Here is a 16,069-nt window from a genome sequence, read left to right as displayed (position 1 = left end):
TATTACAAAGAAGGTCGGAAACTTACATTCAAAGGATCCTAACTGTGCAAAGAGTAAAAGATAAGATCATCCAAACTTTTGTTTCCTTGATATGTTAAAGCTGATGTTAACATACATAACGAAATGCGATGAAATGTAGTATGTAACACGGAGTTACGTGAGCACACTATTACGTGAATATTGGACCGCAAGAATCAGATACATGAGATCGTGGACATGGTATCACTCATACATATACCCCAGATTATACGACATATAACCCAGATTGTTCTATTTTATGTAATGGGAATTGCAAACAAACTGGCCCCGGAATGTTTCACGCGTGTATAGGCTATGGTAATCGTTTACCATCAGATGAACCGTATACTTGTTTGCCGTCGTCGTAGTATGATGATTTGGTGGTATCCTATATCAATCTTACTAATTTTATAAACGCAAATGTTTGTCAGTATGGATCCATGTTTGTTAATCTTTCATGCAAAACTACTGAATGGATTTCAATGAAACTTTGCAATAATGTAGCGTATACATTAGAATAACACAGGCTATAAATTTCACGCGGGTGTTTTTACATTCAGCAGATGCAATTTATATAGTACTCTATAAAGAAAGTAAGAATTAGTTGCATATACGCAACGATCAAATAATAATAAAGGCAAATTGTTAACACTGTCTGCAAGTGCCGGTAATGAAGTTGAAAATACAAAAATACACAAATGAATGTAACTGACAATGAACTGAAACAATGGAGCATGTAACGTTAGCGCGTCACGATACTAAACAATGACAAGTCTAATGTCCTTCTATTGATCATGACTTAAGTCTACAAATTCTAACAGTTTGAGTTTTTTTGTCACGTTTTTACAAATGAAAAAAACAACTTGAAAGAATAAGACAGCAGTTTAATAGCTAATATTATTTTTAATAGCTATATCTTTTTTAATATTACTTTACGCGGGTGGGGAACCAGGTGATAGGATGAAGATGAAGGTCAATGTTGCCAGTTTACTAGGCATTAATCACTGATTCCGCGTGAAACTAATTATTCTCTATAGGATCACGAGGAGCTCAATCTGACAGGGGCCAGTAAACCATTTTACTAACAATTCTCCTTCCCCCCAATAGCTGATCTTGAAAGTATTTGATATAAAATATATTTTTTTTTTTATTTATCATCACTACAAGGGTACAGCATATACTTAATAAAATAAATAGAGCATAGGATTAGTCGTAAATTGTATAAGCCGAAAGCCAAGTAGAACATATTTGGCTTTCGAATTTCGATTAGATGGAACAATTTTATAAATACAATAAAAGATTATGTTAATGGTACATTGCAAAAAAAAAACAATTTAAATTGTATGCCATTTATAAAATTAGTACAAATTTACCACTATATGACCGGTGTCTGTCCAACGGTTTCCGACCGCTGTTCTATACCCATTGGATCAATATAGTATTCACTACACGTATTACCCTTTGCTCATAATATATTTCTAAAATCCTCTTTTTGATTCCATTTAAAGCAGTGGTTCCCAACCTTTTTATGATCATTTCCTTGTTATGGCTGTGACCACAATGTTGATAATATAAATTAAGTATATAAATTACTACAAATAAACATTTTATAATTAAATAAAAAATCATGCGAATAATTGATTGGATCATATCATATTGTGGTATAGCATTTACTTATGTTTGTAGCATTTACGTATGTTTCTATGAAATTTCGTTGAAATTTTAAAGAAACATAACTATACCTAAAAATAATATGTGTATTGGGGGAAATAAAATGATAAATGTCAAGTATGCTGCATAACAGCAGACGAAGTACCGCGGATCAGCTAGTTTACATATATTTTGTCGTGTGGACCGTTTTCGTTTCGTTTCGATCGTTTCGTTCGTAGACCACAGGTTGGAAACTACTGATTTGAACCTATGATGTTGGGCCGTGCGAAAGCGGAGATAGGATCACTCTTGACCCTATTTGGCGCAGCATTACCGAGCTGGAGACGGGTGAAAATGAACCCTTATTACCCCCGACGGATAACAGCTAGCGCAATTATGGAAATCAACATTTGATAGTCGCGGTTGTAATATCCATTTTGGACACTTGAAGTTGGTAATAGTTTTTGTTTTTTTTTTTATAACACAGGGGACAAACGAGGATGCGGCTCACCTGATGGTAATTGATTACCGCCGCCCATGAGCACCCGCAACACCAGGCGAATTGCAAGTACGTTGTCGACCTTTTAAAAAGGAATAAGCTCTTTTCTTGAAGGTTTTAATATCGTATCGATTCGGAAATACCATTGCTGGAAGGTGATTCCACAATGTGGTTGTGCGAGGCAAAAAGTTTCTAGAAAACCGTACTGTGGAAGACCGTCATTCATCCAGATGATCAGGATGGTATTTCAGTTTCTGACGGATGGTACGGTGGTGAAATACAGTAGCTGGTATTAATCCGAACAATTCCTCAGAACACTCCCCGTGATATATGCGGTAGAAAATGCACAAAGATGCAATATCTCGCCGCGAAGCCTTTGTTTTAAAATTAAGACACTGTAGTCCTTTGTTTTGCTCTGCTATAATTGTAATTTGTGGTAGTTGAAGTGATAGATGATGAGTGTTTTGTAATGATTTTGTGTAATGATTTAGTGTTTATCAGTAGTAGTGGTGACAGTGTTCGTAGAGAAACAGAAAATGGTAGAAATAGAAATAAAATTGGTACACAGACCCTGAGAAAGGACATATACTAAGGTTAAGACATATATAAAGGTTGTAATGGGTTGAAAGCGAAGATGAAAGGTTGCCTGAAAGTATCGTCGTTTAAGTAAAACGATGAAACTTTTTTTAAGTTATAATGTAACTAAATATATTTTTTTTATTTGGTCAATATTACTATTCCACGAGGATGATGCCGCGGGCACAGCTAGTCTTTATTGAAATAATCTCGATACAAGAACTTTTGAATGGTCATATTTTTTTTTCTACCACTCATTCGGAATGGAGACTCATCACGAGAAGAATAAGCAAGAAACAGCCCCTCGCCGTCCCTCCGTCGGGGAAATGTATTTGTGAAGATTTTTCTACATGTTATAACGTCTTATAGAAAAATCTTTAGACCGCATTGCAAAATCTAATTTTTTTTTATTGTTAATTACATATATTATTTTTTAAATATGTTCTTAGTATACAATAATTTGAGGTAGACATTATTTAACTCCTAGATTTATTTCAATTGAAGTGCACAAGTGAGTGACCGACCGGTGGGCATGCGGTTTTTAACAAACGAAAAGACCGTCGGCTAGTTTAGAATTTAGATAAAGTTAAATAATAAAAAAGCAATATGAACCCCATATTTTACGGTGAAAGTGTTTTACGTAAAAAACACATGAGTATAACTAACATCGCAATCAAATATCATTCGAGCTCATTATCATATAAATTGTGTTTCTTTGATCAACACTGCGTGCTATGATTTCGTTTCTTTACATATTATTAGTTGCCCATTTATCGCTATTATGTACACACTGCAGATTTTTATCTCGTACGTCATGTGCTTTAATTATAAAGCAATGTAGAATGCCATTTGCTCACTTTCCAATGTCATTATATGAATATAGTTATCGTATTATGAAAATATTAGACGCATGAGGTAAGAATACAATCAACAATAATTTACTCATGTTAGGACAGTTTAGCCGCTTAACTTCGACAGCCTCAGTGGTCTATAGGTTTATGCCTTACTTCCGATGGTCGCGGGTTCGATTCCTCGCACGGCGCAAACATTTGTATTCATTAGTATGATTGTATCGGTCTGGGTGTTTTCTATGTGTAATATATGCTATATAAATTTCCAAAATCTGTGTATTTCTATCACATATGTAGTATCCATAACACAAGCTTTAGCTAGCTTAACTTGGGTGTAGATGGCGCTGTGTGAATTGTCCTGAGATTATGATTATATATTATGGTTATAATCTATAACGTTAAGTTCTATGTATTATTGATATTTCTTTCCCTACCATCCAATTTATACAGATTCAACTGAGAAACACTGTCCAACTCATTAAAATTTCTTTTTTTTAAAGACAATTTTTTTACATTGATTACTTGTTAGATAGATAGTTATCTATCTATCTAGCATTAAATGAAAATCTCGTACATGAACAACTGTCACCATAAACATTTGTCATTTAAGTAATCAATGCATGCAACTTAAAATAAGAATATAAAATATATGTGCATATTTACAGGGCAATAACATCACTGTTAAAATGACACATCGATTGACAAAAGCCTCTGAGCACACCATCTGCTGTTTCAATCCTGAGTATATGTCTCGTAATGCACTAATGCTCAAATGATGAGCTTCAATAGCAGTGGTCCATGTAAAATACCCGTCCAGCGAAGTATCAAAGGCTCGTTAAGTCGTGAATCGGCCGAATACTACATTCGTAGGCGTAGTACTGTTATCTGCGTACAGTCAGCAAAAAACTTTAGTATATAAGATAAACTGATATTTATTTATGTATAATATCTATTATCATGTAGTATATGTATTATAATCAGTATTGTAATAGCTATATATTTATTTTCATATGTATGTATTTTTTTAAACTAATTATTGAGGAGAGGAAGGAAAGAGGGGGAGAGGAAGACCAAGGCACAGTTACATCAAACAGATTAAAGACAAAATTGGAGTCGTGTCGTATCAAGACTTAAAGAGTATGATGGAAGATCGTAGAAAGTGGCAATAACTCCACCGACAAGAGCGTTGCTCTTAAGTTAATGAATGAATGAATATGTATGTATATTTATACGAATTCATTTTGAAGATTTATTTACTTATGTTAGATAAAAGTATAAGTTTGTTCTTTCCCCAACTGCCCATCAAACGCTTTCTGTTTCTACCCAATAGTTAGCTGGTAGAGACTGTCTAATGACATTAAACTCACTAATTTTACAATATAATTTTGAATAGAACATAAATTAATAAGCTTTTTGTATGTATTATTATAATTATGTACACAATCTCATTAAAAAAAATAAGAACGGAGTTTTTGTCTATTCATATTGGCGCTATATACATTCCGAACTGACGTAATGACTATAATTATGTGTCTTAGATAGATCTACATGAATATTATTTTAAATAGAATGGGGCATGCATGATTGATTCTTAAAAAATTAAAAGAGAATTGAATCAAAATTGAAAATCTCTTCGCCAACTTTCGATACTACAAAGTATGTAATGTGAATTTTGAACTAATTAGTAGTTTACATATATATGAATATACTCTTACTTAAAATTATATACAAACAAACATTAATACGACATAAAAGCCACAGATAAAATAATATAAAAACAAGAAACATACTAATAAGAGTCACAATTCAGCACGGTCTATGAATGCCAGCGTTGATTTTTTTTACACAGTTTCAATACCTCTGTTACAGGTTGTAACAAGGTTTGTTTGTCATCATAATCGTAAGTATATGGATATTATAATTAGGTATGCTATATTTGTACGATTATTTTAATTTTCCTAAATGTGCGGTAAAGGCTGCCAACCGTACCATACGAAATGAGAAATGTTTGGCGATTGAATTAAGCAGTATTCTTGTTTGTTCACGAAAATGTGGGAGTCTAACGCCAACGTACTAACAGAAGAGCGTATTTATTGTAACAACTACATAAAAAACCTGCGAAGAGCGTTTTGGACAGGTATTAATAAGGTTCCGTATTTATTTTAAGCTATCTTAATAAAGCTATACCATTTTCGGCATTAGATGGCGCATAGCGCCGCAACTTGAAAATCTATCGATTGAAAGTTTATTCCAGATTACAGCCAGTTGGAAGATTTCTGATTATTAAACTACATCTCTGATTTCTTAACATGAGCTCGTGTGTTTTTTTAAGAGTATTGTAGCTATAAATAATAAAAATAACCCAAACTTCGGGATTAAAATTAACAATAGGTTAAAACTTTTTGGCTTATTAATCGATTGAAATGAAATCAAAACTAGATGTTACGGATAATACATCAGTGAAACCCGTAATTGTTAAGCTGATTAGAAACACCTTAGAATGTTACTGCTGAGTACTGGCGCACGGACAATTTTGCAAAAAAATAATAAAGTGTATTATTATCTTACCACCGTATTATGATGAAATGAAATGAATATTTATTGCTTAAAATGTGGTGGTATGTATGTGGTTTTTTAAGTCAGTATTTATGTTTCACACATTTTGTCATTTCTGACATGTAACAAACAAAGAATTGACAATTTTAGTAATGTTGTGTATATATTATAAGTACTAATTGTTTATAAAAAAAATTTGAATGTACACAGACACGGATCAGTTACGAATATTATAAATACATAAACATATTATTATATAACATTATAATAATATGTTTATGTATTTATTTATTTTGAAATTTACGAATATAACAAAAATTAGTACCCCGCACTAGGCGAATCTGTTGTGGAAGTTCACAAAAGAATAACCATTAAAATAATTGTATGTTTAATATATAGGATGAACCGCGACAAATACCCCGGATGTCATGCCGGGAAATCTCGGAAATGTGTGTTTCGAAGTTGGCAATCCTTCTAAAGACCCCAAGCCGAAGCCCCTCGGTCTTAAGTCGTGTGCAACTGACAAGTAATACAAATAGCAACTTGGTCCGGCCCCACTTGTTCGCCACCCACAAATTTACCCCATCTCGGCCCTTCTTAGGGTGCCAACAGAATTGATGACGCCCCATTTGCAGACGTGATGGGAAATGAATTGAAATGACACGTCGGAACTGCTAATAGTGTTTTCAACCGACGTCGAAGATTAAGGAGAATCGGTATGGTTCTTTTTATACCCTATAGCCAGATATAATACTCATGTAACTGAATTACATACACTAAGAGACAAAGTGATCAATTTAAGAAATGTTTAAAATGCATTCACATGTTAAACATTTCTTAAATTTATCACTTGACCGCCCAGTTTGCTAATTTAAATATCGCATCTGAATTTGAATGTTTAAAAATAATTTTGAATTATTTTTTTTAATCCACTTTTTTTCTTGTAGAAATTTGTTTGTTTGTGAATCGAGGTCTTTGTTATTTTCCTTAAAGAGTCAGCATTAAAACTAATTGTAATGTCTGCTAGGTTCCCAGTTCCCATGTACCCCGAAGCGCTGTCTATTGTCGACGTCATGGTAAAGTAACACTTGAAATACCCATATTTAGCTTGGTATTGAAACCAAATTTGGCGATGGCGAACTAACCATCTCTAGAATTTTTTTTATTTTGCTTAATGGATGCACTGCCCTGCCTTGACAGTTTACGCTGGCGGGTCACCAGTAGAGGATAATAAAATGAGCACGAGGTCAGGTCAGTTAGCTGGCAAATTCGCCAGGACTTCATCACAATGGTTTCCAGGGGTACCCACGTGGAGGTCAACCTGACATGGTACATTGCTAGCAATGGGGTTATTACTCAATTACTAACAATCTCCTCCCCCCTCCCCCCGTCTCTAAGATTAATATTTTATTTATTATCGGCGTCTAATTCTACATTATTAATTTCTTCTGTTGTTCTACATGAATTGCATCGCAGTATAGCGTCTCTCCTACATTTTATAACGCACTTCGTCTATGTAAATTGACATTGAGTGTTATTCCGCTAATGTGCTAAAATCATCATTACTTACTTGTCTGCACTTTACACGTTGTCAAGCACCCTTGGACTTGAGTTCATTGACGCCAGTCACCGTGCACGAGAACTGACAATGTCTAAATAATTTTAAATTGGTTTTTGCTTTGTAATTCCATATTATTTAAAGTTTTTATTTGTCGTCGTGGCCCAGTGGTTAGTACCCCGATTACGATCACGGTGGTTGTTAATTCGAATCTGGCCGTTCTGAAAGAATGTGTCAATTTATATTTCTGACTGACGGATGTGTTCATTTCTTGAAAATTTAATGATTACACGACGTCACAGATAACAAAACAATTTTATATATAAGACAGCGGAGGGACAGCAGAACGTATAGGGGGGAAGGGATTGCAATACACAAAAGCAGCCTATTGTTTACACTGCACTCTTACAGATCGACCTCCACGCGGTCCGCCCTGAATACTGTCGTGGTTTGCCGACAATTGGCCAACTGACCTGAGTTTAGCATCATCCGCCACTAGCGCCCCACCAGCGTATACCGTTAGCTTAGACTATTACAACATTTTATTATTATAAAATGACATATAATGTAAATGGAATTATTTGACAAGAAAACCATACAACGTTATTGTCAAGACATAGAAAGGAACACATTAAAGAGAGCAAATCAAAACATAGCCGCCGGCACTCGAAACGGTTGTCTAGAAATCTAGAAATCCAATCTAGTCTGGAACACGTCTCGGCCTAGTTCCACGAGATCTTCATAAGTACTCACATTGTTTACTGGTTAAGTACAGTCGGCGTCATGCACATTGTATTAGGCGCACAAAATTTTTCGTATGTCACTTTAACATCAACTCGTCTCTCTCTCTCTCTCTCTCTCTCCTGAAACCATCGTGATTATTAATTCCTAGTGAATTCGCCTGGTAGCAAATGACGAATTCACTAAGAATTAATCAGGATGGACTGACCTGACTTCGTGCTCATTCTATAATTCTCCACTAGCTCATGCCCTGCTAGAGTAAACCGTTACCAAGTGAGTGCGCTATTCCATTATATTCCTTCAAAACACTATACGGGAACTTTAAAATTTAAGTATCAATTCCATAGCCAACTTTCAAATTAATCATAGCCATTTATAACTAAATTTGAGTACATAGTATTTTGAGATGGAGAAGAACCTGCACTATTTTTAATCGTAATCAACCATAGTCGAAATTAACACACAGCCATCTAGTCCCACGGTAAGCAGAACTTGCGTTATGGGTACTAGACAAGTGATATATATTTTTTTGTAAATACGTATATAGAAAACATCCAGACCGATACAAACAATCATACTCATGAGACAAATGTTTGCACTGTGCGAGGAATCGAACCCGCCATCGAAAGTAAACCGGTGTACTAAACCACTAGACCACCGAGGCCGTCAAACATCTTCTAAACCTGACTGTACACAGAAAATTCCACTTACGTTACGAGTTAAGTTCTAAATAATGTATCTATCTTTTCAATCTGTTGCACATCTTAAAGGCTGTAAACTGCTGCACAGTGTTAATTTGATATATTTAATACACAACTGCAGGGTGATAGGATAGTTAGTAATGTGGTCTACAGTCTGTTTTTTAATCCCGGAGACAAATTTGACATTACTGATGTTGCCAGCTTATTGCATTTTTAATATAATATAAAAAATAAATAGGGTTGTGGCATTATCGGAAATTAGTATTAATTATCCATTTCATAGGTTACTAGCTTTTGCCCGCGGCTTCGCTCGCGTTAATTTATCCCCTATTTATCAAAATCCTTAGCGGATGCCTACGTCATAACATCTACCTGCATGCCATATTTCAACCCGATCCGTCCAGTGGTTTGGACTGTGCGTTGAGTACTGTATATGTACGTAAAATTTTAAAAATCTGTTATCTAAACATCAGCATAAAACTTTAAAACTAATATGTTAAAATAAAAGTTTCCGATAAAAAAAATCGGTACCTCAGGTACACCACTACCCCGCTATAAATGATAACATAACTTGACATTTACACCTGTCAATTTACTCCCCGGGATTAAAAACAGACTATAATAACCCCATTGCTAGCAATATAACATGTCAGATTCTCCACGTGGTTCTATTAGGCACATTAATTGTGGAAAAAAAAAGTATAATCCATCACATAAGCGAAGAAAGGGGATTGTAAGTAATGTGCATTGATGATCTTATTGTCAGCAATGTACTATATAAGTTTAACATCCACGTGCTCCCCCTGGAAATCATCATGATACATTTTTGGTGAATTCATGCTCATCTTATCATACTCCACTGGTGCCCCGTCAGCGTAAACCATTAGCGCAGGCGGGTGTAACATTCCATTATCATCCATATGATAAAAAATACACAGCTGTTCTTTATATTTCTTTCTTTATATTAAATAAATATATATATTACATTCTAATCTATACTCTTCAATTAATGAACATAGGCCAATATAATAAGAACTTTATTCTAAAAATGCATATAATATATATATATGGTTTTTAATTAGTAGCATTGTCGTATGTTTTAGTTTTGTACAAACAATTCATTTATCATATCACATTTCGCCGAGTATATTTTAGTTAGAAGTAGCAGAGAACATGCATATAGGCATCTCCAATCTATTATACAGGTTATTACGGTTTTTAATTCACACATTCTGTAATTTTGTCCTACAAAAATTGGTTAGATTTAAATAAAAATTGCAAACTTACAACATGGTATTGTAAATAGAGCCTTTAACCCCTGAGTTTAAGATAGATTTTACCTTAAAGTGAAACTTACAAACACTGATACGTAACTAATCCAGACGGGGTGTCTATTAAAACGCGACGAGCTAACGACGTCAGTGGAATCTAATTAATTCAACTCATGAAGACGAGTCACATATAGGTACTTTAGCAGATACATCCCACCCACGCTGTAATCTCTGCTGATTCTATTCAATTACACTGCAATGAACTTCTGTCAGCATCATAAGAATTGTAGATCATGCACAATGAAAACTTTAGATTTGGTGATCTATGAAACTCTTTTACTACTGTATAAATATTTAATGATAATTAACTCGAGACTACCCACATAAACACAAGCAGAGATTCAAACTAATCTATTTGTCTTGTTTGACTGTTAGATATATATTAAGAAATACTGAAACCAATACTAAAATATTTACTGATTAATAAAAATGTTTGTATTGTGCGGGAATATATAATGCTGTTAGTTCGGTAAGAAAGACAGAAGTCGAAGAACAGACAGTTGTTGAAGAAGAGAAGGGAAGAAATATTAATGTAAAACCTTGCATATGTAACTAAAGTATGGTTGCGAAGCACAAATATAAAAATCTAGGATTTGAAATTGAACCAGAACAATTCAGTTTAAAAACAGGACGCAGTACTAGAGTTGCAATAGTTAAATGAATATGTAGTGAGAATAGGTGAAATGAAATTCAAGTAATTGAAATAATCATATTTTATTATCAAAAAATATATTTTGTTGATAATTTAAAAATTACAAGGTGCAAATAAAAATTAAAACCCAGGACGCTGCTTAAGCTCTATTCTGGACGTTCCAGGACACTATAAAAACAAGTACCTAAATGTCCTGGGAAAACAGAATGTTTGGCAACTCTAGACTTACATGAATTATAGTTACATATAGCCATGCCAGTTATATTTTTTCCTAATTTTTATTTTTTACTATTTCCAGGTGACACACAAGACTTCGGGCAATGTGATGGTCCTGAAAATGAACCAGCAAAGGGCGAACCGGCCTAACATGCTCCGTGAAGTGCAGCTCATGAACAAGCTCAAACATCCCAATATTTTGGGGTAAGCTAGTTTAAATAAAAATTAGAAAATTAGTCAAAACAGAAGTAAACTTGGAAAATGTCGCCTGCGTTGTACGCAGGCGACTCAGTCTCACCTATTTCAGCTGTTAAGCTGTTTCCTTTCTTAGCTGCGTTTCGGTTGTATGGTACAAATTATTTATATTGCTAACCGAGTCTTAACACGAATAATTTTATGGTAAACTAACTGTACCGCGTGGAATTCAACTTTATTTTTCTAAAATATTTTGTTCATAAATAGAAGTAGCCTAAGTTACTCCTTATTACATCAGATACCTGCCACAAAAATCCCGTCAAAATCGGTCCAGCCATTTCAGAGATTAGCTGGAACAAAGAGACAGACAGACAAAAATTGTAAAAAATGTTATTTTGGTGTATGTACCTATATACATATAGGTACATACACCGAAATGTATTTATATTCATATGCATGTAGTAAAAAACGGTTATTTCTATATTACAAATAGATACTCTAATTTTATTTATATGTATAGATAAAGGTATTTACCTCTCTCGACGTCTAAGTGATATACTACTTGACCTCTTCGACTAGGTTGTCACTAGCCTTGGTCACGGGATGACAGGAACCAAAATAATTGTACATAAATTTATTCGGTACATAAACAATCTTTACGCTAATTCAAATTAGGCAGTGAAATTGCAGGATAAGAGGCATGACGTCTTAGTCTTCCGAAATGGCAACACATATATGGTATCACGGGCGTCACGTGATAACGTGATTGTCCGTAATGCTGTTCATGCAAATAAACTGCTTACCCAAGTCATCAGCCCGTATACGCTGTGCTTAGTTTGTTAATAAATGGCGCTGTTTTAATCGTCCTGAGTTATTATTTATAATAGGAATATATTCATAGGAAGGGAGGAATAATAATTCCTCTTATATTATTTCATTATTTTTATTGTAGTGTGGAATAAAAATAAAATAAGAATAATATTCTTATTTTATTTACCTTGATAATGATTAGCAACACCGGAGCCGACGACTTGCGTTATAGTTAATTGTTTGAAAGTTATTAATATTTATTTATAATCAACGTTTGCATGTTTAATATATTTAATCTAAACATAATCATCTAAAGACAGATGCCAAGGTTTATCATTGTGTAACTAATACAAGTACACAATAATAGTCTCGCGTGCATCAGGTTTATTAAGACTTAATTACGAAGAGAATATTATAATTATCAACAAAATATGGACAATGCGCGTGAAAAAACTTAATTACTGTTTGCCATGTACTTAAGTTAACGTAATTATAAATTATACTATTTATTTTAAATTATAGTTGGGGTTTTGCAAGTACTTCTAGTGATAAATAGAAATAGTATAACTTTAAATTAATATAGAGTAGGTTTTAGACGAACTTCATAGCATTTTCTGAATTCACCGTGCAGATGCCGGGTGTGTCAAAGAAGGAAAAACCGAGCAGTTCACAGGATTTGTGACCCGGGTGTAGGTTTAAGGGGCCGCTTTGCCGAAATACGTCAACACTCACATTCACCGCTCGTATTTCTCTTAGGTGTGAGACGAAATCTCAGCCTTCGATGGATTCACCGTAAGGGTCCGTCGTATGGCCGAGAGTGAAACTCCGAGCAGTTCCCTGGACTTAAGAGGCCGTTCTGCAGACGAACGTCAGTACACAACTTCACCGCGTGTTTCTCTTCGTGCCCAATCAAATTTCGTATGAGACTGCTAGTGCAGCTTCTACGTTCGGTTTAGTACAGAACTTACTGCAGATTTAGACAGCCCAAGATCTTTTAGAAAATTGTAGAGAAATTCGCTGGTATACCTCTCGTTCCCACTTCGACCGCACATGAATTAACCACATAGTCATGTTTAGTTAATTCTTTTATTAGTTGGTTTTTTTTTTTCAGTAAACCCATGTAAATCGTATGTCACCTCCACTGTTGTTATACAATTTCCGTAATCTTCACATCCGCGGTTTCGCTCCGTCGCACGCCTTTGTGTTCCGTTCCCAGCGACGTCTCTATAATATGTTCTTCCTATCATTTTACGCAATTAGCAAATTGTATTACGAAATTGCGAAATGCAACAATGACTCCCTGTCATGTCCTTATCTCCCATTTAGTCTTTATATTACAATGGTGCATTTGTTGCGGATTCCCAAACTATTTATTTTTGTATAGGCATTGCTGTAGCTATCTTAAAGTGAATCGAATATTATATTTTGACTATAAAAAATAACTGTTTAATTAAAACAATTGTTCATTCTATTCCATCTTAGTATAGAATAGAGATGATACTGAAGTAACGTCTTTTTTTATAAGTATTTTATATACCCGCTGGGCGAGCGGGAGTCTCCATGTGGGTGATTTTTTTTAAAGAGCATACATACAAATGAACGTAGTTGTTGTCTGCAGTTAGTTGTTCTTATTTCTTTTAAAGTGCTAATGACATCGTGTTCCATGTAGAAAGTTCTTAATAATGATGATTGTAAGTGATGTGGTTAGGTCTGGTACTATAAATACCCGTTTAAAACGGTGTATAGTTACATTATAAAACACTAGCTGTTACTCGCGGCTTAATATAATTCTTCTGTTAGTACGTGTTTATAGCCTAACTATTCCTAAACTGGACCGATTTGCATGAAATTTTGTGTGAATATTTTAATAGGTTCCTGAATAGTAGGACGATCTCAGGGAATTCGCTAGACTATAAACTTTTTGCTTTAACAAATTGTTAAAGTTCAATTACAAACTCATAGCGCCTTGACACGTCAATGTAAAGTGCATTTTTGTACATTATTTATTTACTGTTTAAATTGTATATTTGCATTTTCTTTTCAATTTGTAGATACAGTTACAAAATGTGTAAACATATTCTCGCACGTACCGTTGGACCATTTAGGGAGTTCCGAAGACCCTAAAACCCTGCAAATATTTACAGATGGAGTTAAAGATCAGTACAGTATTTATTTTCCTGGAAATGAATCACTTCATATATTTAAGTCCTTTATTCGAGATTCCTTATACATGACGTGTCTATAAATCGGCAAGATAAGAAATATTTATATTAATATCTGCTTGATGTTGCGTAGATAGCAATAGTTTTTATAATCACAACCCATGTTATAAGAATAATGTTTTAAGTTTGAAATCCTGTAAATTATTTAACGTTTTACGACCGTACCACCCGCCAGAAATTAAAATACCACCCTGATCATCTGGTGAAGGCAGTCCTCCACAGTGCGGTTTTCTAGATTTTTTTTGCCACGCACTACCAAATTGTCGTATGCTCATGGGTGGCGGTAATCAATTACCTACCTTGTCTAGCGGTTTATTACATCGCCATACATTCGATGGTCGTGACTTCGATTCCTCAGATTCCACGCACGGTGCAAATATTTGTATTCATGTACAAGATTGTTCGTATCGGTATGATTGTTTTATATGTACATTATGTATGAATTTTAAAAAAATATTCAAGTATTTCTAACTGTTATCTAGTCAATATAACTCAAGCAATTAACTAGGGAGTAGATGGCGCTGTGTGAATTTTCTTGCGAGTTATTTATATTATTATATACATATATCCTTCAAACAGTAATTTCATTGATTTCACACACTGTCCATATTCAATTATAATTAAAAATGTATGACTCACGCAGATCGAATCATATTTCTTATTTACTAGTTACCAAAGGTTAGTTTAATATAAACTGCCGTTGTTCAGTTAAGTTGAACGAGTGAATGGAGACGCGACATATGATTCATTGACGTCATTCCTTATAATAGTCTGAAAACAAAATAACGAGTACCTAACGGTACATGTTGTATGCGTGTAATGGGTCATTCAAGAATTACGTCACTCCATCATCATCATCTGCTTCTTCAATATCCTATTTATTTGGGGTCGTCGTAATATGTTTTTCTCTTCCATTCATCCCTATTAGCAGTCATCTCGTTATTTTCTCCCTTTCTTACCATATCATGTTTCACACAGTCCATCCATCTCTTTTTCGGTCTTCCTCTACCCTTATAACTATATCCATATTCATATGTACAACCTTCCTTAAAATCTTTATTCCTACGCATTGCATGCCCATAGTGTTAGGTGTATATACGGCCTCCTCACCGATTACGGTTTAATAATAGTTGTTGTCAAATACTGTAAGAAATTAGTTAAGTTAAGAACATTGACATTGCTGTAAGAAACATTAAATAAAAATATTAAAAGACAATACAATTCTTCTGCTGCAAACGTACATATTATTTATTAGTAAACATATCATCTCACATAACATCTCAACACTAAAGAACCCCACCACAACACATAGCATGACAGACATGTACTCTTTAACCTCTCCGACACCGGCACCACTTTCATACTTCCTGTATTCTATTCTTTATCGTGTCTATTCTTGTACACCACACATCCATCTCACCATTCGCATTTAATAATAATAATAATAAAGCTGAGAAAAAAATAAAGAATAATAATAATAATTGTTGTAATTA

The 16,069-nt window shown here is 34.3% G+C and overlaps 1 protein-coding gene across 1 annotated transcript in view; it reads left to right on the top strand.

Annotated features, from left to right (window-relative positions):
- Positions 1 to 16,069, top strand: part of LOC131854349 (dual specificity testis-specific protein kinase 1) — a 106,053-nt gene that overhangs the window by 79,980 nt on the left and 10,004 nt on the right. The window contains exon 2 of the mRNA XM_059205458.1: positions 11,432 to 11,553. Coding sequence (XP_059061441.1) covers positions 11,432 to 11,553 — 122 coding nt within the window. The remainder of the gene's footprint in view (positions 1 to 11,431; positions 11,554 to 16,069) is intronic.

The sequence above is a fragment of the Achroia grisella genome, unplaced genomic scaffold (assembly GCF_030625045.1).
Source record: "Achroia grisella isolate CSIRO2021 unplaced genomic scaffold, CSIRO_AGI_Agris_v1 utg976, whole genome shotgun sequence".
Taxonomy (NCBI): Eukaryota; Metazoa; Arthropoda; class Insecta; order Lepidoptera; family Pyralidae; genus Achroia; species Achroia grisella.
This window is presented reverse-complemented; position numbering and strand designations above follow the sequence as displayed.